This window comes from Triturus cristatus, chromosome 9 (genome assembly GCF_964204655.1).
Source record: "Triturus cristatus chromosome 9, aTriCri1.1, whole genome shotgun sequence".
Classification (NCBI taxonomy): domain Eukaryota; kingdom Metazoa; phylum Chordata; class Amphibia; order Caudata; family Salamandridae; genus Triturus; species Triturus cristatus.
This window is the reverse complement of record NC_140592.1, coordinates 423,573,889-423,598,148: the sequence shown is the minus strand read 5'-3', so window position 1 is coordinate 423,598,148 and position 24,260 is coordinate 423,573,889. Positions and strand designations below refer to the sequence as shown.

Sequence of the window (24,260 nt, the reverse complement as noted above, 5' to 3'; positions counted from 1 at the left end):
CAGAAATCCTTGAGCACAGTGTATGCAGCTCTCATACTATCCATAAACATATAGGGTGTAGTAATGTTTTAAGGAACTCATAGGATGTTTGAATAAAAATGTATTTTTTGTAGGTTTTTTAGAACCAATAATAAATATATTTAAATTATAGTTTGTTTTATTGAACTAAAAACAGCATTATTTGCTGTTGGGTTTTGGTCTCTGTAAAGTGATTGCAATAAACTGTAAATTATGAACTGTCTATTTGGGGAAGTACTAAACTCAAACCTTATAGGGCCTAGTAATAACTGGCACTGTGCACTCTGAATATCTCCCCTGATTATTAATAGGGCAAAATATGGAGTGCAAAATATTTCAAAAAAATATTGACATGTAAGCACATCTAAATGTCTACACCTAACTCCATATATCTTCAAGATATGTAGATGTGGGGTTAGGAATAGCAAATGTATACTTCCCTATAGGCAATTACCTTTCCCTACTTTGTCCCTCGATAATATTGTGCAATTAATTATTGGGGTGGATATTCAGCAGTGTAATCCAACTGGGTGTATTGGAAACACTACTACAGATGTTGTTTAAGAAAGTGGTTGTGTCCATATGTTACTCTATACATATATGTAAATGTTTCTTCTGCAGGACTGGGTATCATGTCTTACAAGAAGTCAGGTTGATCTTTCATTGAGCAATTCAGGGAGTGAGACTCCTGCCCCAGTTATGCTACTCTCAGGGCTACGTCTGGCTGAGGACAAAAAGAGGAAGAACTTTTGAACAACTAAACATTTTTCTTTGAAGACTCATTAGCTACAAATATTGACACCACAACTAATACCTTTGGAATTGTGTATCCTCTGAACATGGTATTGCGAGCCACAGCATGAGTCATTCCCATTGGGACCAAGTCACAGAAGCGCTGAATCTCATGGACCACTGCATTTGTGAATGGCATCTTTTTTCTGTCCTGATAGGTTGGACTGCGATGTTGACCAGTTTCACGGTCTATCTCTTCATGAATTTTGTCTGTCAAGTGAAAGTGCAAATTAAATTTAAAACAATACATTTTCCATACAATGAAAATCCTTGGCTTTGCCAGAGGGCTCTTTAATGCACAACCATTGTAGAATACTGCCCCAATGTAACTAAAGACAAAAGGCAAAATAATACTTACAAGTCTGGTAAAGAAAGGAAATGTGTCACTGATTTTCCTTTTTTGACTGCTGTCATAATTCAGAAAACATATACATAAATAACTAAAATGTTTTGAGAATCATTGGCAAAACAAAATCAAACCGCCAAAGCGTTTTGAGAAACAAACAAGGCTAAAGTGGGTTGAATACACATCTGAGAAAAGTAGGCCCTATTAAATATTCACAATAAATCTTTTATTTGTAACAGGTCATGGAAAATAGCCAGACCATCAATAAGATTTTGTTTTATTTCATACCCTGGATCTCTGGGTGTTTCAAAAGAAGCAGCACTCCATGTATCAAAGTGTTGCTCATGGTCTCTACTCCACCAAAGATGATGTCCATTATTGTTGGGATTAAGTTCTGGATATGAAATTCCGATGATTCTTTTTTCTTTTCCTGTGAATAATAAGAAGGCCCAGATTTACTAAGGGATTGTCTTTATCTTGTGTCACGCAAGGTGATGCAAGGGCAACACAAGCCCTTAAGTGAGATTTAATATGCCACACCGAGCTACATTGCAAGGATCTGTGTGGCTTAGTAAATCAGGAGTACCGCAAGGCAGTGCAAGTGGCTGCCGTGTGTGACTTGGCTCTGGGAAGGCATTCCTTGGATGGAGCGTGCATATTCCTACTCATCCTCCCATGTTTTTTTGCACATTCGCAGATTTACTAACAATGGTAAGCCTGGCAATGGGTCAAAATGCTATGCTTTCCCAGGGGAGGCATAACAAAGCGAAATTTGTTTATTTCTCACTGTTTTTTCCTCTTTCTATGTGTGCTGTAATCTACAAAGACAAAAGTGCCTCAGATGATTGTTTTTGTGCAGGAAAGTTCCCTTTCCTGCACAAAAACAATCCTGCTTGTGGTGCTTGTGCCCTTGCACTATGGTGCCAGGGTGCCTGCATTGGAGCTAGGCTTCACTGTGAGCACCAGAGCAGCGAACGAGCAGGAATGCCCCATATGTAAATAAATATGGCACATTCCTACACTCAGCAAGCAGCACAGTGCAACAAGTTATTAGTAAATCTGACCCGAATTCTATTAAAAATTGTAACATGGATGATCCAATGGAGAGAATGGAAACAAAATTCATATTCATAATATCTACAAATGCTCACCAATAGTGCGCCAAAAGTTCAAAACATCACATTCTGGCTGAATACAAAAGAGGCTGCAGTTTGATGTTCTTATCAACACTGCTCTGGGCAAGATAGATCTCAAAAACAGCAGTAAACAGCACATGCTGCATAGATTTTACTGATTTATAGGACTCCAACTCATTTGTGGGTTAAAACTCTTTCAGCCTGCAGGACATTCAATCATATAATACACCCGAATACAATGTGAAAATGTTCATGGTGAGTTATCCAAGGTGGATCTCCCAGTGTAAAAACAATACAAATGGCTTTACTTGGATTTATGCTATTATCTTTATCTTAGTAACTTTCACTATCAAACTTTTCTAATTACAATTATAAATATAAATATCTAGCAATGATTACTATACTTTTGGAGGCCCAGATTCTTGAGTCCAGATTTACTAAAGGCTTGCGTTGCCCTTGCAGCAAGCAAAGAAACCCAAGGCAACTCAGTCCCTAAGCTGGGATTTACAAAGACACACAAACCCACCTTGCAGCAGAGAGACATTCCATGGGTAGAGTGTGAATGTTCCGATTTACAATATATGAAGGCTGAATATTTCATTGACTGCAGTTTTTCTCTTTTGTAACCAAGTCAAAATGCAATTGTACATTTATGGGACTCTAGCCAATCATCAAGCCTCCCTAGAAAACACTACACAGATATTTATATTGATGTCAGAATGAGTTACCATTTGGGCTGGCAGTGCTTTATATTTCTCAAAAGAATGCCTAACACTTTATGTTATGTTAGAGAATTTTTGTAGAGCGCAACTGTCACCCCGAGGAGTATCATGGCGCTGTAGCAGATGAGTTTGCAAGCAGAGAAAAAAAATTGAGAACTGAAAGAGAAATGTTTAGATGAGTCCTCTACATAGTGCATCTGGGGTAGTCAAAATCCAACTTTTCAAGGTCTTCCTAAATAGAGTTTCTGATAAATACTACAGAGGTTACTGGGGAGTTTGTTCCAGGCTTTTGTGGCCAACACTACAATAGATTTCTCTCCTTTTGAGATACATCTAAATGCTGGAGGTTTCAGAAGGCTTGCATTGGAGGATCTAAGAGTGTGGCATGGTCAAAAGCGAGCAAACCTGGACCGAAGATACTGAGGGCCTGAAGAGTGAAAGCTTCTAAAAGCAATTATCAAGATTTTGAAAAAGATTCTTTTATGGACAGGTAACCAGTGCACTGCTTCCAGAGCAGCTGATGCAGACGATTTCCTAGGCCATTTTAATACTAATCAGGCCGCAGCAAGTTGAACCATCTGGAGATTGTGTCGGACTGATTTATTTAGATCCTACATAAAGGCTGTTGCAACTGTCTGCCTTGCTGTGATGGGGAGTAGATCGAAGAACTTTTTTAATGATTTGATCAGCTGAAAGCAGGTGCCTGCCACAGATAGCGGTCGCTGGTGGAATGATAGAGCTGCAACAAATCTGACCCCCAAATTTCTGGTTGTTGTTACTGTGTTCGGGGGGGTGTATCAGTCAGCCACCATAGTCTGGGGCAGAACTCATTCCCTTTCCCCAATTGCATGATTTCAGTTTTTGTTGAATTGTATCTGAGGTGGTTGGTTTTCATCCAGTGAAAAACCGCTGTAAGGCAGTGACGGAGGTTTCAATATTTTAGTGCTACCTAAGCCTCTTTTGAGGCTTCTGGTATTACTCGCCTTGTTAGTGCTGTATTACCATGGGTGATAAACAAGTTAAACAAGTAAAAATGAATCTACACGGGCTGAGCCAATATGGCACAGGAATAGCAGCTATGAAGCGCTGTTCTTTAGAACTTCATATGGCTTTAGCCTCTTTGAGAAGTGAAATGCTTTGAACAAACCAACAACGATACACAGATACTTTGAATTAGTAGAGGATTGACAAGAGAGCAGAGCAGGGCTGCAGATGGAGAGAAATTTGCTACAGAGGATAGGGAGCAAGCAGCTCCAAAATTGTAGCTGCTGCTGGCTGCTAACTTGACCAGAGGCTGAGAGCACTAAGGAAGTGCCGGACAGGTTCACACACATGAAGTAAGCATCAACAGGTAAACCATGGTCCACGCAGAATTGAGAGGTGGCATGATTTGGTAGACTTGGTGAATTTGGGTGGGACAGAACAAAAGTAATGAGTAGCAGGAAAGCAGCTGGGTGCTTCAGCCAAGCAAGAGGTGTGCCTCCTGCTGTCTAATGCCCTGTGAAGAATGGTGGCAATCATGAAAATGACAGTGACCAAAGATGGGAGCATGTATATAATTAAGAGACTGGGCATGATTTCCCTACAGATGTAGGGTCCTGTTGGGTCCCAAATGGCAAGATTAATGATGGCACATGTCCCAGTGAGCAGGTGACCCTGAAGAAGGATTGGGCCAGCTCTGAAAGGCAAAATAGGAACAGTGTGGGTTTATACATCCTTGGTGTACCACCTATTGAGATATTTGTGGACTGAGTAGACCCCTGCTAAAAGCCAACTGTAGCTGAGTTTAAAGAGGCATGGTTGAACAAGACTGGGCTTTTACAGTAGGAGCTGGTGGCAGCATGGCTTGTTTTGTCCTGATTTGCCAGGGATGATCCTAGTAGTGCTTTGGGGTGTGTGAGCTATACTTCCATATGTGGCACCAGGGGAAGAACCCCAAGCAAAGTAAACTCAACTTCTTTGTCACTAGGTATAACCACTCTGACACTCTACAGAGATCTGAAGACAGAAGGGGGACTCAGTAGCAATTACTTTGAGGACTACACCTCCTCTCTCAAAGGTAGATTTGTAGGCCTGGCCGGTAGACTTCGAAAGAGACTTTTACAAATCCTTTTCATCGGGCTTCAACAGGCTTCTAACAAAACTGAGCTATGACCTTTCTAAAATCAAACTAGACCCGATTAATCTAGGATTGAGAGTTGATGTGACAGAACATTTGATCCAATAGCAGTCTGACATGAGTCAGATCGCTAAGATTTTGATTGTATCAAGTAGTTTACAGAGAAATGTGAAGAACTTGAGAACAGGTCCTGGATACACATCTGAGAATTCAAATTCTGAAAGTAGGTGAAGAAGGAGAGAATATGGAGGAGTACCTGTGTGATCTACTCAGGCAGATTTAAGACTCAATACCCACAGCGTTAGCAAAACAAAGACTATTCCACATGGTGGTAGAACTGCTCAATGCCAAACACATACGAAAGGCATAATTCCCAGAAAGCATAATGTTAAAGCAGAGAGAGAGAAAACTAGTGGCTACATTGGTACAAAACAAGTAAATACTTAACATACCAGAGGAAGATAACAATGCTCCAGGAAACAGATTAAAAACAACATTTAAAGGATCACACAATGAAAGGTACCATCCAACTGAAGTGTAAGAAAGCATAAGGGCAAGGCAATGTCATATGAGCTGCTGAGACCTGCTGGACTCTAAACTCCACTACAATGATGACATGACAAAGCTGTGTACTCTTACAGTTAAACCACAGTGATACAATCATAACACTTCTCAATTTATATGCTCCAAACACCATTGAAAATTATATTTTGTGGGCCCTCTTGTGGTAGCTACGTCACCGTTTAAAGGCATAAAGTGCTGCAGGGGAGATTTTAAATTAGTATGGGATAAGGAGTTAGAAAAATGTAAATCAATGGCAGAGGACCTTGGACTAGTGTGGTCTGGACACACACGCGAAGATCAGAAAGAGATTATTCTGTTTTCTTGGCCATTCACAGGACATACATGAGAATTGCCTACTTATCATCAAAAAGATGATGCACCGATGGTTGGAGATAGGCAATATCACTTTGGCCTACCATGTCCATGTTACATTGGAAAGGGTGGTGTGAGGGATGGGGAAGAAGCATAGGAAGTAGTGACTTAGCTACTACTTACTGAGAGATTCTTTTAATGTACAGGAAATCTGCTCTCAGATCCAAGGCTTTCTCACCACACATGATAGATAGTACTTCTCTTTCAATGCAATGGGATGCAATAAAATCATTTCTCAGGGCCATGCTGATAGCACTAGATGCATACAATATAATAAAAAGAAAATTAGATACTCAGAAAATCCTGGGTCCAATGAGGAGGAAAAAACCAACTTAATAAACTACAGACCGCAACTGTAGGAATGAAAAATAACACTTGACATAGGTGCTACTGTCTGTAATCACCACTAGTAAAGTAGAAATATTGTTACTGAAGACAAAACAAAAATTGTACTCTAAAGTGAACAATGCCGATAGTCTTTTAGCCTTACAATTAAAGGCCAAGATCAATAAGGCATTTAATGCAGAAATCAGAGACTCCTGGGGCTAATTAACGGCACATGACATAGAAAAACAGAGGATTTTAGGCAGTTCAACCAAAAACTGTATACCAAAGGAGGGAAAGATGAGATGGCGGGAAAAATCACCTATGTAGTGTGCACTCCCTCAACTTACGCATGGACAGAGGAAATACTTAACAGACCTATAGATAACAAAGAGATGATGACAGCCATAAAGCTGTTAAAAGGAGGGAAAGCTCCGCACAGGAGGGATACAATAATATATTTTATAAGACCTTGGATGGAACATTGGATCCACAATTGACATGGCGTTTTAATTCTTTTGGGTCAGATATTGGTGTCCCTCCAACTATAAGGGATTCAGACATTACAATGATTCACAGACCTGGAAAGGACACTGTGCAAGCCCTACAGACTGATTATTTCTTTAAGTGTAAAGGTAAAGATTTTCATCATGGTGTTTGTGAATAGGCTGGACAAATATCTCCCATGACTTATTTATGCATATTAACCAAGGTTTGTCCAAGGCAGACAGACAGACAGACTGTGAACATTTGTGCAGTTGTTAGAGTACCTGGGCCCAATGTTTTGTAAGGCTTTTTATGTGTGTGTGAGGAGTTTGAAAAGTGCCTGTTTGTGATTGTGATCCAGTAGAGCTCCTTGAGGTGGTGGTGTATATGAGTGAGAGGTGAGAGTATGAGGCTGAGTCTGGCCATTGAGTTTTGTACTGCCTGGTGTCTTATGATCAATTGAGCACTGATTTCAGCATATAGTGTGCTGTAGTAGTCCAGCTTGGTAGTGATGAAGGCTTAGGTGATGGTTCTACGAGTGTTGGTGGGGAGCCATTTAAAGATTTTCATGAGCATTTTGAGTGTACTCTTCTTTTTGTCAATGAATAGGGCTCTGTATATTCTGTGGTGTAGTAACACCCTTAGTTTCATGTACACAGAATTAGTTGCTGCCATGCCCCCCTCTGAATACCAGTTTTCCAGCTCATGTGACATCAAGCTGTCTCTCAAAGCTTTTGTTTCAAGACATAGGCTCCACTGAGTTCACAAAGTTTCCTGTGATACATTTCAGCTCATTTATATGTTCTAGAATACATTTAGTTTGGGTTACGATCTTATTTCTGCTCTAAATCTTGTTTGAATACTATCCAGAGGATGTCGTGGTCACTTTTGACCCTCCACTCAGTGCTGATTTTTTCAAATTGAAACTAGTCTTTGCAATTTGGAAGCTGTTATTAAATCGTTCACAAGAATCCTTCCTCTTGTAATCACACCATTCACTCTTGTCTCTCTAAGGCACTATATCTTTGCATGTGAAGTGCCCTGTATAGGGTAAACTATTATCTGTCTAAACTCTCTTTCTAAAAATGCCTCAACTTGATGCACAACCACCAAATGAGTAAGATGGAACCATCTGTGACTCCTCACCTGCAGCATTCTCCTCTCATATTTCGATATATTTTTTTAGGCATTTTGGTGGTTTAGATAGGAGTCTGTATTTCATTTTTATAGCCACCCGCTATTTTTTCCCACAGCTTTTCCCATTCTCAGTGTATTATTTCCTGCCCAGGTTTCACTCTCACATCTTCTGAAATCCTCAGATTCCCCTCTTCATGCCTGCCTTTATCAGATTGTACATGTTTTAATTTACTCTCTTAGATTCAAGGCATGTCAATATATATTCTTAAAATGTGTAAGTTCTACAATTGCTCACACTTTTAAGGAAGGGGGAGGGGCTCATGTCTTAATTATGTATATGTTAATCTGTGTTTTTCTTTGAACGTAACTCTGAATTACAATGTAGGAATAGAACATCTTCCAAAATTAGGCACTGCCCATCCCTCAAACAATATTTTTATCTCCCTATTGCTGGTGTGAGCTCTAGATTCTGATGAATAGCCGTTAACCAGGCTAGTGAATCCCATCCTTCTATTTACTACATCCAAGGTTTTCATGATCGTGCTAACTATGGGCCTGATTTAGAGTTTGGCGAACAGGTTACTCCATCACAAATGTGACGGATATCCCATCCGCAGTATTACAAGTGCATCATATCCAATGGCACTTGGAATACGGAGGATGGGAAAACAACACATTTGTGATGGAGTAACCTGTCTGTCAAACTGTAACTCAGAACATATGTTACTAACGTGCACATTTCTGGGATTAAATTGCTTAGGCAGCCAAAAAATGGATCCTATTGTGGCCTCCTCATTACAACTCTGTACATGATTTCTATTATCCATTTTCGTCTCTGTTTCCTGTACAGTCTAGGCTTAGAGCAGTCTTAACTATGCAGCCTGATATATTTCATTCAATCCAGAAGTGCCATTAATATATTGCTGTAGACTGTACCCCATTTACAATTCCAGACAAAGGTTTCTATCTTTTTCTGCGGGGAAGTCATCTCCTCCCTCAAAATAGGTGTTGGCACAGTCTTGAATGAATAGAATAGAATGGAAAAAACATTAATTCTAACTGTGGTTATCCTTCTCATCAATGAAAGTCTTATTTCACTCTTCAGTTTGGTCCAGGTAGCCTGTACCATCGTTGACACAGAGTGTAATATGTATACTTAAATAGCTTATGTGATTGATAGCCTACCTAAAGAGAAATTTATTTTGCAGGTATGTGACTTCTTACAGTGCTAGTATCAGATTTAGAATTTCAGGTTTGTCCTTATTAATCTTAAACCCGAGATCTGTTCAAAGTATTTTAAATGGCAGTTAACGACTGACAAGGGCTCCTCTGATTTAGTCAACACCAAGAGTGTGAACTTCTAGGTCTTCCTCATCATAGCCTTAAATGGCTCTATAGAGAGCGCAAATAAAGTAGTGAAAGTGGGCACGCCTGCCTGGTCCCCCTGTGTAGTCTCACTATGCCTGATCTATCCCCTTTACCATAATTATCACGAATCACTGACACAATATCGAAAGACTAAAAATCGACCTACAAATATATCGATACAAAAAAATCGATCACATTATTATCGACATCATATACTTATTTAAAACATTACAAAAATATCGAACACACAATTTCGAACTACAGAAATATAGGTACACAAAATATCGCCAACACAAATATCGAAATCCTAAAATATCGATGCTCAGTAATATACATATACTTCATAACAAAATATCGTAAACTAAAATATCGACCACTAAAATATCTCCATTTTACTAATATCGACTATATAACACTTAATTAAAACCTAAAATCAAACAACATAAACACCAAATAATGTCTTTTATCTCTACACAAAATTATTATAAAACAATTATATATTTACTACATTTAAAAATGGATTTAAATAATTAACTCTTTACTAAAACATTATTAACAACCTTCCTACATTAAACAACTATATTATTAAATTATACTTTATCAATTCATGCATCCAATACATAATATAATGTTTAGAAAAATACATATAGAATAATACACCGCAAAACCACTAATTAGCGTTTTCCTTATTAGGAAACTAACTAGCAGAAAAAAAAAAAAAAAATTCGAACTAACCAATAAAAACACTCCGAATTCAAACTAACCAATAAAACACATATTACAACATCCAAAGCACTATAAAAAGAAGTTCTACTTCATTCACAGTCCAAAACCAAAAAAAGGAAATTGAATGAAGAGGAAAATCTACTGGATTGCAACTACAGATATAAGAAAATCAACATAGAGGAAATATTTAAAACTATCAAAAGTAAGTTAACTATATTATTCTCATGAAGACTCAAATCGAATAAATTGTAATTACAATATACATACACTATAAATAAATTAATGTTTTCTTTCTATTTCATGTTTTCACTACAGGAAACTCCAAAAGAAACTAACAAAATACAGAACAGCACCAAAAAAGATACAACTAAAAAGTAAGTATTTCTCAACAAAAAATCAACTCATAGATTAAAATACCACCCTAATTAAATCCCAATTGCAAATCCCCTAACCATTCCCTATAAAAATATAGAAACAATTATTACAACACATTTCCTTTTCTTTTCCAGACAAAGAAAATACTAGAGGAAAATCCCACAAAGAAAGAATCAAGAGCATTCTACTCAAACACATCAAAACCAACTTTGTAAGTATATAGTAACTAAATCTTGTTTTTTTCTACTGAAAATTAATATAACATCATATATAATAACTATAATATATATTTTTCATAGATAAAGCTACATCAAAATGACTGAAGGAGCTGAATTCATAACAAGCCAGAAGGGAAAAATGTTACTATGCTATATGGGATACACTTACACACAGGAAAAAGTGTATGGTTTGAAAGTTAACTGGAAATGCACTAAATACTACTCTAATAAGTGCTATGGGCGTGCTACAACACGACAAACAACAGTATTATACACTAGAGAACATAACCACCCACCAAACATTACTGAAATCGAAGTCAGATCTGCTTTAGAAACTATAAAGGAAGCTAGCACAAGTTCTCAAAAACTTACTAGTGTAATTTTAAAAGAGCAGCTTCCCAAAATTCCTAAAACTGCTACTACACAAATGCCATCTGTAACTTCACTCAAAAGAACTATAGCACGTACTAAAAAAACCACTACTACTTCAACCCCAATTCCTCACACATATAGTGAAGTTATTCTAAGTCCAGAACAAAGTATAACTTTAAACAAAGAACCATTTGTCATTTTTGATAATAAAAACAATGACAAAAGAATAATAATATTTGGAACAGCTAATAATCTCTGTAAACTACAAGAATCACATAACTGGATGATGGATGGGACTTTTACCATATGTCCCAAACCCTTTTTCCAACTATATACAATACATGTCCTATATCACAATTGCAATATACCATTAATTTACACATTATTACCAAACAAACATAACTCCACATACACTGAACTATTAAATATAATCAAACAAAAAACAAATGACTTTTCCCCTCAAAAAATAATCCTAGATTTTGAACATGCAATGATTAATTCTATATTAAAAACACACCCCCATACCTCCATACAAGGCTGTTACTATCATTTTAATCAATGCCTATGGAGACACATGCAAAAATCAGCCCTAAGCATTGAATATGCAACTAATTCATCTTTTGCATATCAAATAAAAAAACTCATAGCACTAGCTTATGTACCTGACACAGACGTAACAGAACATTACAACATTTTAATAGACAGCGCCTTCTACAAACAAAATGAAGAAAAACTAAGTTCACTATTGGACTATTTCGAAGATACATGGGTCGGCAGACTACATAGATCTGGCCACCGAAGAAACCCTAAATTCTTAATTCCCTGGTGGAACGTATACAGAAGCACCTTAAATGGAGAATCCAAAACTAATAACGCAGTTGAAGGATGGCATAACGCCTTCCTACAATCAACAGGCAGAACAAAACCAACACTAGAAAGATTTATATCATGCCTACAAAAAGAACAGAGTTATCAAGAGTTCCGAATGGAACAATCCATAACTCAGCTAACTCCAAAAACCTCAAAACAAACTAAACAAATGTATAAATATCTAGAGCAACAAGTAAAATTTTACCCTACTACCAAAGGCCTAGAATACCTAAACATCATAGCTAAAACACTTCTTTAAAGTCCAAATACAAATAAATGACCAATTACCCATTTTAAATAATATCAAACACATAAAATATATTTATCTTATTACAAAAATAATTACTGTGTGTAACATATTTATACATATTGTCAAAAATATATTAACACACATTAATAATATTTGTAATAAAATAAAAATAAACAATAATATTAAACAATACCCACCCACAAGAAATAATAATAAATTAACTTACCAAGTTTATTCCAAAGTCTGAAAAATCCATTTCCTGCTTACACAATCCAAACTTTAAAAAAAAGGTTCCCAAAAAAAAAATGCAAAAATACAACTGGCGATTAAATCCATAAGCCATTCACCAAATATCCTTCGAAAAACCATGAAAAACCTGAAAATAGCTAAAAATATTAAAAAACGATCCATGAAAACCGAAACATTTAAAGAAGTGTAAAAAACATATTGTTCAATAAAACGAACACACACTAAAAAAAAAAAAAACGAGTCCATCCGAAACGAATAACCTAGAAAAGAAATTGTAAAAACAAAGCAACATACATTCCCACCCACATAAAACAACACATAAACACTTACTAACAATAATACTAGATATAAAACAGTTCTAAATATACATTAAACACCTTAAACCTAACTTTCGAAACATGCCTACACATAGTTAAAAACACGTAAAAACACAACACGCAACTCTAACACATAACATTTCCAAATATAACTAATATATGTACAGCTACACTAAACATTATCTAACTAGGCAAAAAATAAAGTTTAAAACCATCTAAAACATATAAAACAAACCTTACCTTTCACGACGCGAAGTAACTCCCAACCGCGAGCTTCCCTTCAAACCAAATGACCCAAAACAACATTACCGGGTTACAAAATAGAGTGTCCAAAACATAATAAAACATTTAACTATACTAAAAACCCCTAAATAAATCAGGTAAAACAGTAAATTCACACACAAATATTTTATATTATTTAGCAAAAATAGACCTATTTTTTTCATTTACATACAAATTGTCAACAAATGTTCCTAATGTGTAAAATTATATAAATAAATATTTTAAAATTTAAAATATTTATTATTATAATTTCTAAAAAGATAATACTACAGAACAATGTATGAAAAATTGTTAAAATATTTTTTCATGAATGCTAAAATTTTATTTATGTTAAAAATATTTATTTTTTGAAAACATTGTAAAAATAATTAATATTAATAATTTACATATTAATATTAATAAAAAAGGTATAACATGTTTGTACTACACATATTAAAATGTTTATATATGAAAATATTTGTGAAAAGTTTTGTATAAAGATTTACAAAACCTATTACTATGTTAAATTTAATTTAAAACACTACATTGTACAACATTGTTAATAATATTTATAATTTACTAAAAAATGTTAGAAAATATACTTAATGTACATAAAATTTGTTCTGACCTATATTCAATATGTTTGAATGTAATTACAATGTAAATAATGCTATTTCTGAATGATCTTACTCAAATGAATAAACAATAAAAAAATTTAAAAAACTACAATAAAAACAATGTTTTTGTCTTATTAATTGTGTTTCTCTGATTATTAATATTAATCTTCTATTATGAATATTTAACATATAGAATATATATTTTATAAAAAATTAAAAATCAATAAATATTAGAAAATTACAGAATGCCATTACCCATTATTCCAATACAAAATATTCATATATTTTTCCTAATATTAATATTAAATATTCCAAACATATCACATTAAAACTTTACATGTATATATTATCCTAAACTATAAATATTGAATTAATTAGCACAAATCCAATATATAATAATACAATACAAATAATATTCACTTAAATATATTTTTATTATTGCTATATCAATGTAATTTAATTTAATTAAATACCAGACAGATTAGAGTAGGTGCTGGACACTGACCATAAATAATTTACTATTCCCACTCCAGTCTATAATAAATTAAAGTAGGTGCTGGACAGTGACCATAAATAATTTACTATTCCCACTCCAGTCTATAATAAATTAGAATAGGTGCTGGACAGTGACCATAAATAATTTACTATTCCCACTCCAGTCTATAATAAATTAGAGTAGGTGCTGGACACTAACCATAAATAATTTACTATTCCCACTCCAGTCTACAATAAATTAGAGTAGGTGCTGGACACTGACCATAAATAATGTACTATTCCCACTCCAGTCTATGAAAAATTATAGTAAGTGCTGGACAGTGACCATAAATAATTTACTATTCCCACTCCAGTCTATAAAAAATTAGAGTAGGTGCTGGACAGTGACCATAAATAATTTACTATTCCCACTCCAGTCTACAATAAATTAGAGTAGGTGCTGGACACTAACCATAAAGAATTTACTATTCCCACTCCAGTCTATGAAAAATTAGAGTAAGTGCTGGACAGTGACCATAAATAATTTACTATTCCCACTCCAGTCTATAAAAAATTAGAGTAAGTGCTGGACAGTGACCATAAATAATTTACTATTCCCACTCCAGTCTATAAAAAATTAGAGTTGGTGCTGGACAGTGACCATAAATAATTTACCATTCCCACTCCAGTCTATAATAAATTAAAGTAGGTGCTGGACACTAACCATAAAGAATTTACTATTCCCACTCCAGTCTATGAAAAATTAGAGTAAGTGCTGGACAGTGACCATAAATAATTTACTATTACCACTCCAGTCTATAATAAATTAGAGTAGGTGCTGGACAGTGACCATAAATAATTTACTATTCCCACTCCAGTCTATAAAAAATTAGAGTAGGTGCTGGACAGTGACCATAAAAAATTTACTATTCCTACTCCAGTCTATAATAAATTAGAGTAGGTGCTGGACACTGACCATAAATAATTTACTATTCCCACTCCAGTCTATAAAAAATTAGAGTAGGTGCTGGACAGTGACCATAAATAATTTACTATTCCCACTCCAGTCTATAATAAATTAGAGTAGGTGCTGGACACTAACCATAAATAATTTACTATTCCCACTCCAGTCTACAATAAATTAGAGTAGGTGCTGGACACTGACCATAAATAATGTACTATTCCCACTCCAGTCTATGAAAAATTATAGTAAGTGCTGGACAGTGACCATAAATAATTTACTATTCCCACTCCAGTCTATAAAAAATTAGAGTAGGTGCTGGACAGTGACCATAAATAATTTACTATTCCCACTCCAGTCTACAATAAATTAGAGTAGGTGCTGGACACTAACCATAAAGAATTTACTATTCCCACTCCAGTCTATGAAAAATTAGAGTAAGTGCTGGACAGTGACCATAAATAATTTACTATTCCCACTCCAGTCTATAAAAAATTAGAGTAAGTGCTGGACAGTGACCATAAATAATTTACTATTCCCACTCCAGTCTATAAAAAATTAGAGTAGGTGCTGGACAGTGACCATAAATAATTTACTATTCCCACTCCAGTCTATAATAAATTAAAGTAGGTGCTGGACACTAACCATAAAGAATTTACTATTCCCACTCCAGTCTATGAAAAATTAGAGTAAGTGCTGGACAGTGACCATAAATAATTTACTATTACCACTCCAGTCTATAATAAATTAGAGTAGGTGCTGGACAGTGACCATAAATAATTTACTATTCCCACTCCAGTCTATAAAAAATTAGAGTAGGTGCTGGACAGTGACCATAAATAATTTACTATTCCCAATCCAGTCTATAATAAATTAGAGTAGGTGCTGGACACTAACCATAAATAATTTACTATTCCCACTCCAGTCTACAATAAATTAGAGTAGGTGCTGGACACTGACCATAAATAATTTACTATTCCCACTCCAGTCTATAAAAAATTAGAGTAAGTGCTGGACAGTGACCATACATAATTTACTATTCCCACTCCAGTCTATACAAAATTACAGTAGGTGCTGGACAGTGACCATAAATAATTTACTATTCCCACTCCAGTCTATAATAAATTAAAGTAGGTGCTGGACACTAACCATAAAGAATTTACTATTCCCACTCCAGTCTATGAAAAATTAGAGTAAGTGCTGGACAGTGACCATAAATAATTTACTATTACCACTCCAGGCTATAATAAATTAGAGTAGGTGCTGAACAGTGACCATAAATAATCTACTATTCCCACTCCAGTCTATAAAAAATTAGAGTAGGTGCTGGACAGTGACCATAAATAATTTACTATTCCCACTCCAGTCTATAATAAATTAGAGTAGGTGCTGGACATTAACCATAAATAATTTACTATTCCCACTCCAGTCTACAATAAAATAGAGTAGGTGCTGGACACTAACCATAAATAATTTACTATTCCCACTCCAGTCTACAATAAATTAGAGTAGGTGCTGGACACTGACCATAAATAATTTACTATTCCCACTCCAGTCTATAAAAAATTAGAGTAAGTGCTGGACAGTGACCATACATAATTTACTATTCCCACTCCAGTCTATACAAAATTACAGTAGGTGCTGGACAGTGACCATAAATAATTTACTATTCCCACTCCAGTCTATAATAAATTAAAGTAGGTGCTGGACACTAACCATAAAGAATTTACTATTCCCACTCCAGTCTATGAAAAATTAGAGTAAGTGCTGGACAGTGACCATAAATAATTTACTATTACCACTCCAGGCTATAATAAATTAGAGTAGGTGCTGGACAGTGACCATAAATAATTTACTATTCCCACTCCAGTCTATAAAAAATTAGAGTAGGTGCTGGACAGTGACCATAAATAATTTACTATTCCCACTCCAGTCTATAATAAATTAGAGTAGGTGCTGGACGTTAACCATAAATAATTTACTATTCCCACTCCAGTCTACAATAAAATAGAGTAGGTGTTGGACACTAACCATAAAAAATTTACTATTCCTACTCCAGTCTATAATAAATTAGAGTAGGTGCTGGACACTGACCATAAATAATTTACTATTCCCACTCCAGTCTATAAAAAATTAGAGTAGGTGCTGGACAGTGACCATAAATAATTCACTATTCCCACTCCAGTCTATAATAAATTAGAGTAGGTGCTGGACACTAACCATAACTAATTTACTATTCCCACTCCAGTCTATAAAAAATTAGAGTAGGTGCTGGACACTGACCATAAATAATTTACTATTCCCACTCCAGTCTATAAAAAATTATAGTAGGTGCTGGACAGTGACCATAAATAATGTACTATTCCCACTCCAATCTATATTGAATTAGGGTGACTATATATTTTAGATTTTTTCAAACAATTACTAATTTGTAAACACTACCCACCCTTATCCCCTATAAATCCTACATCACTCTTATTAAATAAATTATCTTCTTAAAATTGTTAAATATTAATTCAAAGAACATTTCTAAATGTAAATAATTTTTTATTAATACTAAAAAAAAAATTTATTTCTAAAACACTCCCCACCCTTATCCCTTATAACCCCAAAATCCCACTTATTAAATGTATTTTATTAGTAAAATGTTTAATTGTAAATTTAAATACAAAAATGTTACTTTAAATTTTTGGTAATTCAATATAAAATAATAAATATATATCTAAAACACTTCCCACCCTTATCCCCTATAACCCCAAAATCCCACGTATTACATTTATTTTCTTATTACAATTTCCACATTTAAAATTTTTAAAATAATTTGAATTTTTTTTTTTTGTAAATATCCTAATTAAAAAAATTATATCATAAAATCTTTAATTTTATTAGTAAAATTTTTAATTGTAAATTTTCATTACAAAATTGAATTTTTTTTTAAATTTAATATTAAATATATATCTAAAACACTCCCCACCCTTATCCCCTATAACCCCAAAATCCCACTTATTACATTAATTTTATTATTACAATTTTCAAATTTAAAATTTGAAAACAAATTTGATTTTTTTTTTTTTTTTAAATATAATCTTTCAAATTTTATATCCTAAAATATTAAATTTAATATTTATTTCCAAAACACTCCCCACCCTTAACCCCTATATACACAACATCCCACTAACAATATTTTTTTTCATAATTAAAATTTAAATATTACAATTTTGTTCAAAATTTAATTTCAAATTCTACAAAAATGTATTACAATATTTTATTTCAAATATATATTTTTAAAACACTCCCCACCCTTATCCCCTATAAACCCAACATCCCGCTCCTAAAATTATATATCAAAATTAAAAAAATTATATTAACAATATTTCAATAATTATATCCTAAAATATGAAATTTAATATTTATTTCCAAAATACTCCCCACCCTTAACCCCTATATACACAACATCCCACAAAAAAATTTTTTTTTCATTATTAAATTTTAAATATTAGAATTGTTTTCAAAATTTAAATTTAAATTCTACAAACATTTATTAAAATATTTTATTTCAAATATATATTTTTAAAACACTCCCCACCCTTATCCCCTATAAACCCAACATCCCGCTCCTAAAATTATATATCAAAATTTAAAAAATTATATTAATAGAAACAAAATTGTTATTTTTAATACACTTAAATAAACATTTGCTGACACTTCTAAACAATAATTTTTAACAAATCACAAAGTGACTTAATACTATACTTTTTCGATATTTTTACTACACGATATTATGTCTTTCGATATACTATACCTCGATATTTTACTACACATCACAATCTCGACATTTTTTACATCTATATTATTGACAGAGATATATTGTTCCATCGATATTTTGACTTCGATATTTCTGTATATCGATATTACATTTCCGATATTTTGTCTACTCACCAATTATCACCACTGGTTCCTTATAGTTAGTGAATAGCCAGCTACTCAGCCTATCTCCAAAACCCATTTATGCAAAGTTTTCTTTAAAAAGCTCCAACTGATACTGTCAAATGCTTTTACAGATTCTAGTGTGGCCAGTATCACTGGAAACATTTTTGTGTTGACTTTTTTCTGTTAGGTGGGTCACCCTTAATGTGTCAGACACGTCTCTCTCAGCCAAACTCATGCTCACACACAACCCCACATATGCATAAACAGATCTGGTGTTCTTGATTTCTTCTACCTCTCTCCTAAAGTCTGAAATTACCTGCCCGGCACATCAGAAATGCCTCCTCAGTTCTTGAATTCTACAAGAAACTGAGGACATGACACTTCACCTTACTTCAAGCTGTGGTTAGCCCATACAGCTCCTACTTCAGCTCCAGGATAAAATAACATTAAGCATAATTATGTAAAATGCATCTCGCACTCAAAATTTACCTGAACAGTCAGCTCGAGTAAAAACTAAACTCGAAAAATTTGCTTTTTAGTTGATTTTATTTGCTCGCATTCAAAAGACTGCAGCTCTCTTTGGAATTTATAGTTTTGCACTTAAAAATGACCCGAATGTGCCGCTTTGGAAGAAAAAATACCTGAAATGTTTGCTGACCACCCATGTTAAAGAGACTGCCGCTCACATTCAAAACACTGCCGTTCTGATTTTAATTTGTAGTTTCACTCTCAAACATTACCTAAAACTGTCCACTTGGGTAGCAAATCTATAGGAAATGCCGCTTGGGTTAAAAAAGTACCCATATGGTACATCTTGCGTTAAAATCTCTCTCTAAAACTATGAAGTGTGGCGTAATGGCATAAACTTGGTAATATTGCAATAAATTCCACTATGACACATTACCAAAATTATGCCAGTTACTCAGGGTAATTAAAATTTCACTCAACCCATGGAAAAACCTTGAAAGGACATTAGGGGTCTATTGCAAGCTCACTACCTGATAAATTAAATGAAACAAGAATCCATGATATAAGAAGGAGTGTAATAAGGAAGATAAAATAAAAAAACCAGGAGGTTGACACAGTGAACATGTTTAAATGTGCAACCCTTATAAATACACATCAAGGGCATCCATGTTAGGTGTGCAGAAGAAGATAGTGGAAATGGGCAAAATATAATTACCTTCACTGGATATAATTTATAACTGAAACACTAATATGGGTTATAAGTACATGGGTAGGGAATACTTTATTCTATTTGAGGTTTATATAATTTCAGGGAGTGAGAAGATTTCGCTGTGTACTTCAATAATTTTTTTGTTTGTTTTGCTTATAGGTATTATATGCATTGAAAACATTGCGATATAGATCCTGAAGAAGATGGAGTAACCCAGCAAGTCCACAGAAAAGCCACTTCAACACTTTTTATATCCAATATGTATAATGTGACTTGTAAGGTTTATTGTTGTTAATTTGCCATTTTTCATGTAGATATGTTTTGGTGAATTTTAAAATACTATTAATATAACACTGATTAACTGTTAATACAAGTCTATGTTTTGTTACAGACCAAAGAAAAGGATTGAATGATTGTGACAATGCTGTAAGAAAATAGTTTTAAGTAACAAACGTGTATTCAAACTTTTTAAAAATATATTGTGAGTAAAAATGTTTGAAAAGGGAATAAAATACTTAAATAGTTCAAGAAAACAACAAAGGTTGTAGTGTACGGCGTTTAGTGTTTGGTATGTTCAGTAGGGGACAAACAGCATGCAAGGTGATAGCTACAGGTATTTAAACACATGCAAGGGATATTGATATTTCATGTTTAGTAGTTAAACCCTATTCCATTTGTTTGTTAAGGGGTTACTCTTTTATGTGAAGATGTACTTTTGTGAGTAAGATGACAAATTTTAGTCAGAGGGGTCTATTTTCTGCTGAATAATATTCCTTTGTAGATCAGGCCTATTCTGGTTTCCATGTTGCTAGCGTATTTGCTTGTACTGTAAGTTCTGAAACCCACATCCTACCTGATTCATTCTGATGAGGAAATAGTCAATGAAGTCCCGGGGACAGGTACTATTCAATGTCTCCTGGTGAGATTTGACTTGGTCCAGGAGAAGAGCTTCAAGCTTCAAGAACGTTTTGAATACTTTGTTGTGTGGTCCAGGCAGATAGTACATTGCCCCAGGATAAATATCGTAGAGCTGTGAAGGGAAACAAAAACATGTTTCTCATTTCCATGTAAAATATTACCTCACATAATGATACAAGTTTAAGAGTGGTGCAATCATGGGTGATGAATTTTCTTGTCTATACAAAATGAAACAAAGCGGGGATGAGTGCCTTTTTTGAATGTTTAGGAAAGCCTCTAAAAAGCACAAATAGTAAAAGAAATTAAAAGGTCAAAATAAATAGAATTAAATAAAGTGAATTTGGACACTTACATTTGATCTTGAAGCCCACTTATATGTTTTTTCATCGTAAGCGTAAAATATTTTAAAGGACCTTGGCTCAGATTCTAAGGTCTCGCAGAACACAGCACAGCAGGGAAAAATGCTGTTCTGCATTGCATGACAGGGAGAGTGCAGAAGAGCACCATATTCACAGAGATATGGCTCTCTCCTCCGCTCTTCCTAGCAATGGTGCTGATTTCAACTGCCGTGTACCAGGCAGACACACCTTAGCTCCACAGTGCTAGAGTGTGTTCCTGATTCTGCCATAGGTTTTGTACAGGAAGGGTAACCTTCCTGTACAAAATACTATGGCTAGACACACCTAAAACCTTTTCCTACTTTGTATGTGTGCTGCACAGTGCAGCACGCATGCAAAGTCGGAAAAAAGGAGAAATTAAATAAATTCTCTTTTTAACACCTGCTTTCTATCAGCGTTTATTTTTGGCACTAAACCCTGTCTATTTTTGTTAGCAGATAGGGTTTAGCATCAAAAAGCATGCGTGTTTTGCATGGGATGCCTATGTACTACCCTGGTAACAACCTCTGGTTGCAAAGTAATGCAAAGCCGTGTTTCGCACGGCTTTGCATTACTTACCCATACAAACCAATGCTAATTTATTTATTTGAAAGTTTTATATAGTGCAAACTTGACACAGGTGGGTATCAGAGCGCTTTACAATATTGCGTGGGTATTAAAAGAGCATACATCATACAACAAAATAGTTGTGCAACATAGTTAAGGTATGTGGGATACAGACCATGGAGAAGAAAATTTGATAATCTTCGCAAAAAAATGAGCAAGGGAAACAAGTACTGGGATTACGAGGTGCCCAGCAATCTCATTGTCAGTCAGGTGGTAATCAATGAACAGTGGGCCAGAGCTGTTTAAGGCAGGAACTTGGCCAATAGGATTTTTTTCACTTCCTTTTTGAAGGTTGTCGTGGAGGAAAGTAGTCGGACTTCCGGTGGAAGAGAGTTCCAGATCTTTGGGGCTGCACCTGAGAAGGCTCTGTGACTCATTCTCATTTTGTGAAAGATCTGTGGTTTTAAGAGCCATGAACTTGCACTTCTTGACTGTCTGCAACCTCCAGACAGTTCTAGTTTTCGAGTCAGATTTGTGAGAGTCTTACGATGTAGGGTTTTGTGTGTCATGCAGGCTATCTTTAACTGTGTTCTGGCCTCATATGGCAGCCAGTTAAGGGATTTGAGGGCTGGGTAAATGTGCTTGTTTCTATTTGAACCAGTGAGTAGTCTCGCTGCTGCATTGATGGATGCTTTTAGTTGTCCCAAGCTGTATTTGGTGAGTCCCAAAGCATGGAACTACCATAGTCTAGCCTAGGCAGCAACAGAGCTTGCACCGCCATCTTGAAGTCCTCTTGTAGAAGGAAAGGTTTTAGATTCCTTAGGATGTTCATCTGGTGTTTAGCCCCCTTGCTTAAATTGCTAATATGATTCTGCATGCACAGGTGCTTATCCAGTGTGATTCCGTGGGATTTCGATAATGCAGGGAGTGCAGTTGAAGGCTGAAAGATGTTTCAGCCAGTGGTCGACCTTTGGGGTGTGATTAGGCGGTGCAATGAGGAGGAATTCTGTTTTAGAGATGTTGAGCATGAGGTGGTTGTCAGTTGTCTAGTTTTGAGTATCCAAAAGGGCAGAGTTGAGTGAGACGAAGTCTTCAGGGTAATTGGTTTGTCAGATAGAGTTGACTGTCATCCGCATACATATGGAAAAGGATGTTTGTGGCATTCAGAGCATTTGCCAAGGGTTCTAGAAATAATTTGAAGAGTATTGGTGATAGTGTTAACCCCTGTGGAACCCCCATCGTGACTGAGGAGGGGTGGAAAAAGGATTGCTTTATCTTGACTTTTTGTAATCGATTATGGAGGAAGGATATGAGCCGTCTCAATACCAGCCCTGAGAAGCCCATCCTATGTTCAAGTCTGGAAAAGAGATAGTCTTGGTTAACAGTGTCGAAGGCTAAAAAAAGCTCAAGGAGAATCAGGAGGCATGATTCGTTGTGGTCTAGCACAATCAAAATGTCATCCAAACTATGAGTGAGAGCGGATTCCATGCTGTGGCCTCTTTGAAATCCAGATTGATGTTGGTCCTGAAGTTGGAAATAATCCATGTGTTCACAAAGTTGTATCTGAATGCATTTTTCCAGCAGTTTAGCAAACGTGGGGAAGGTGGAGATGGGCTGGAAGTTATTGATATCAGATCTGTCTGCACAATGTTTTTTTAGAATTGGAGAGATTTGCGCTACTTTTAAGCAGTCGGGGATCGTGCCTTGTGATAGTGAGGCGTTGATAATCTGTATCCAAAAGGGGAGGATGGTGTCCTTGAAGCCTTTGAAGATGGGTGGTGGTAGCCGGTCGGTGAAATGATTAGACAGGTTGATCAACTGCAGAGAGTTGTAAATATCTATTTCACTGAGGGGGGTAAAGGATGACCAAGAGGCGTTGTTCGTAGTGCCAGTATTGGAATGGCTGGGCCTCTCAATATGGGATGGATCATCCCTCCCTGCTGATGGGAGAATAGCCCTCTTTGCTTCCAGGTCAGTACTGATGCTCTTCCTTTTCTCAGTGAAGAAGACCGCCAACTTGTCGCAAGATGGAAGGCCGTCATCAAGGTCCGAACTGTTGGGTGTCTTGCTTGATTTTTGTTTAATAATTTCAAATAGTTTCTTGGGGCGGTATTTGGCTTGATTGAGTTGCGTTCAGAACAAGTCAGCCTTTGCAGTTATTTTTGTTATTGGTCTTTCTGACCGATCTAAGGTGTATTAGATGCTCAGTGGAGGGTA

General features: G+C 35.4%; 1 protein-coding gene across 3 annotated transcripts in view; it reads right to left on the bottom strand.

Moving 5' to 3' along the window:
- The window catches only part of LOC146798083 (cytochrome P450 2G1-like), a 439,907-nt gene that overhangs the window by 77,111 nt on the left and 338,536 nt on the right, over positions 1-24,260 (bottom strand). For all 3 annotated transcript variants that reach the window (XM_085625300.1, XM_085625299.1, XM_085625298.1), the window contains 3 exons: positions 21,035-21,211; positions 1,445-1,586; positions 833-1,020 (listed from right to left, as the gene is read on the bottom strand). In XM_085625300.1, the coding sequence (XP_085481426.1) occupies positions 833-1,020; positions 1,445-1,586; positions 21,035-21,211 (507 nt within the window). The remainder of the gene's footprint in view (positions 1-832; positions 1,021-1,444; positions 1,587-21,034; positions 21,212-24,260) is intronic.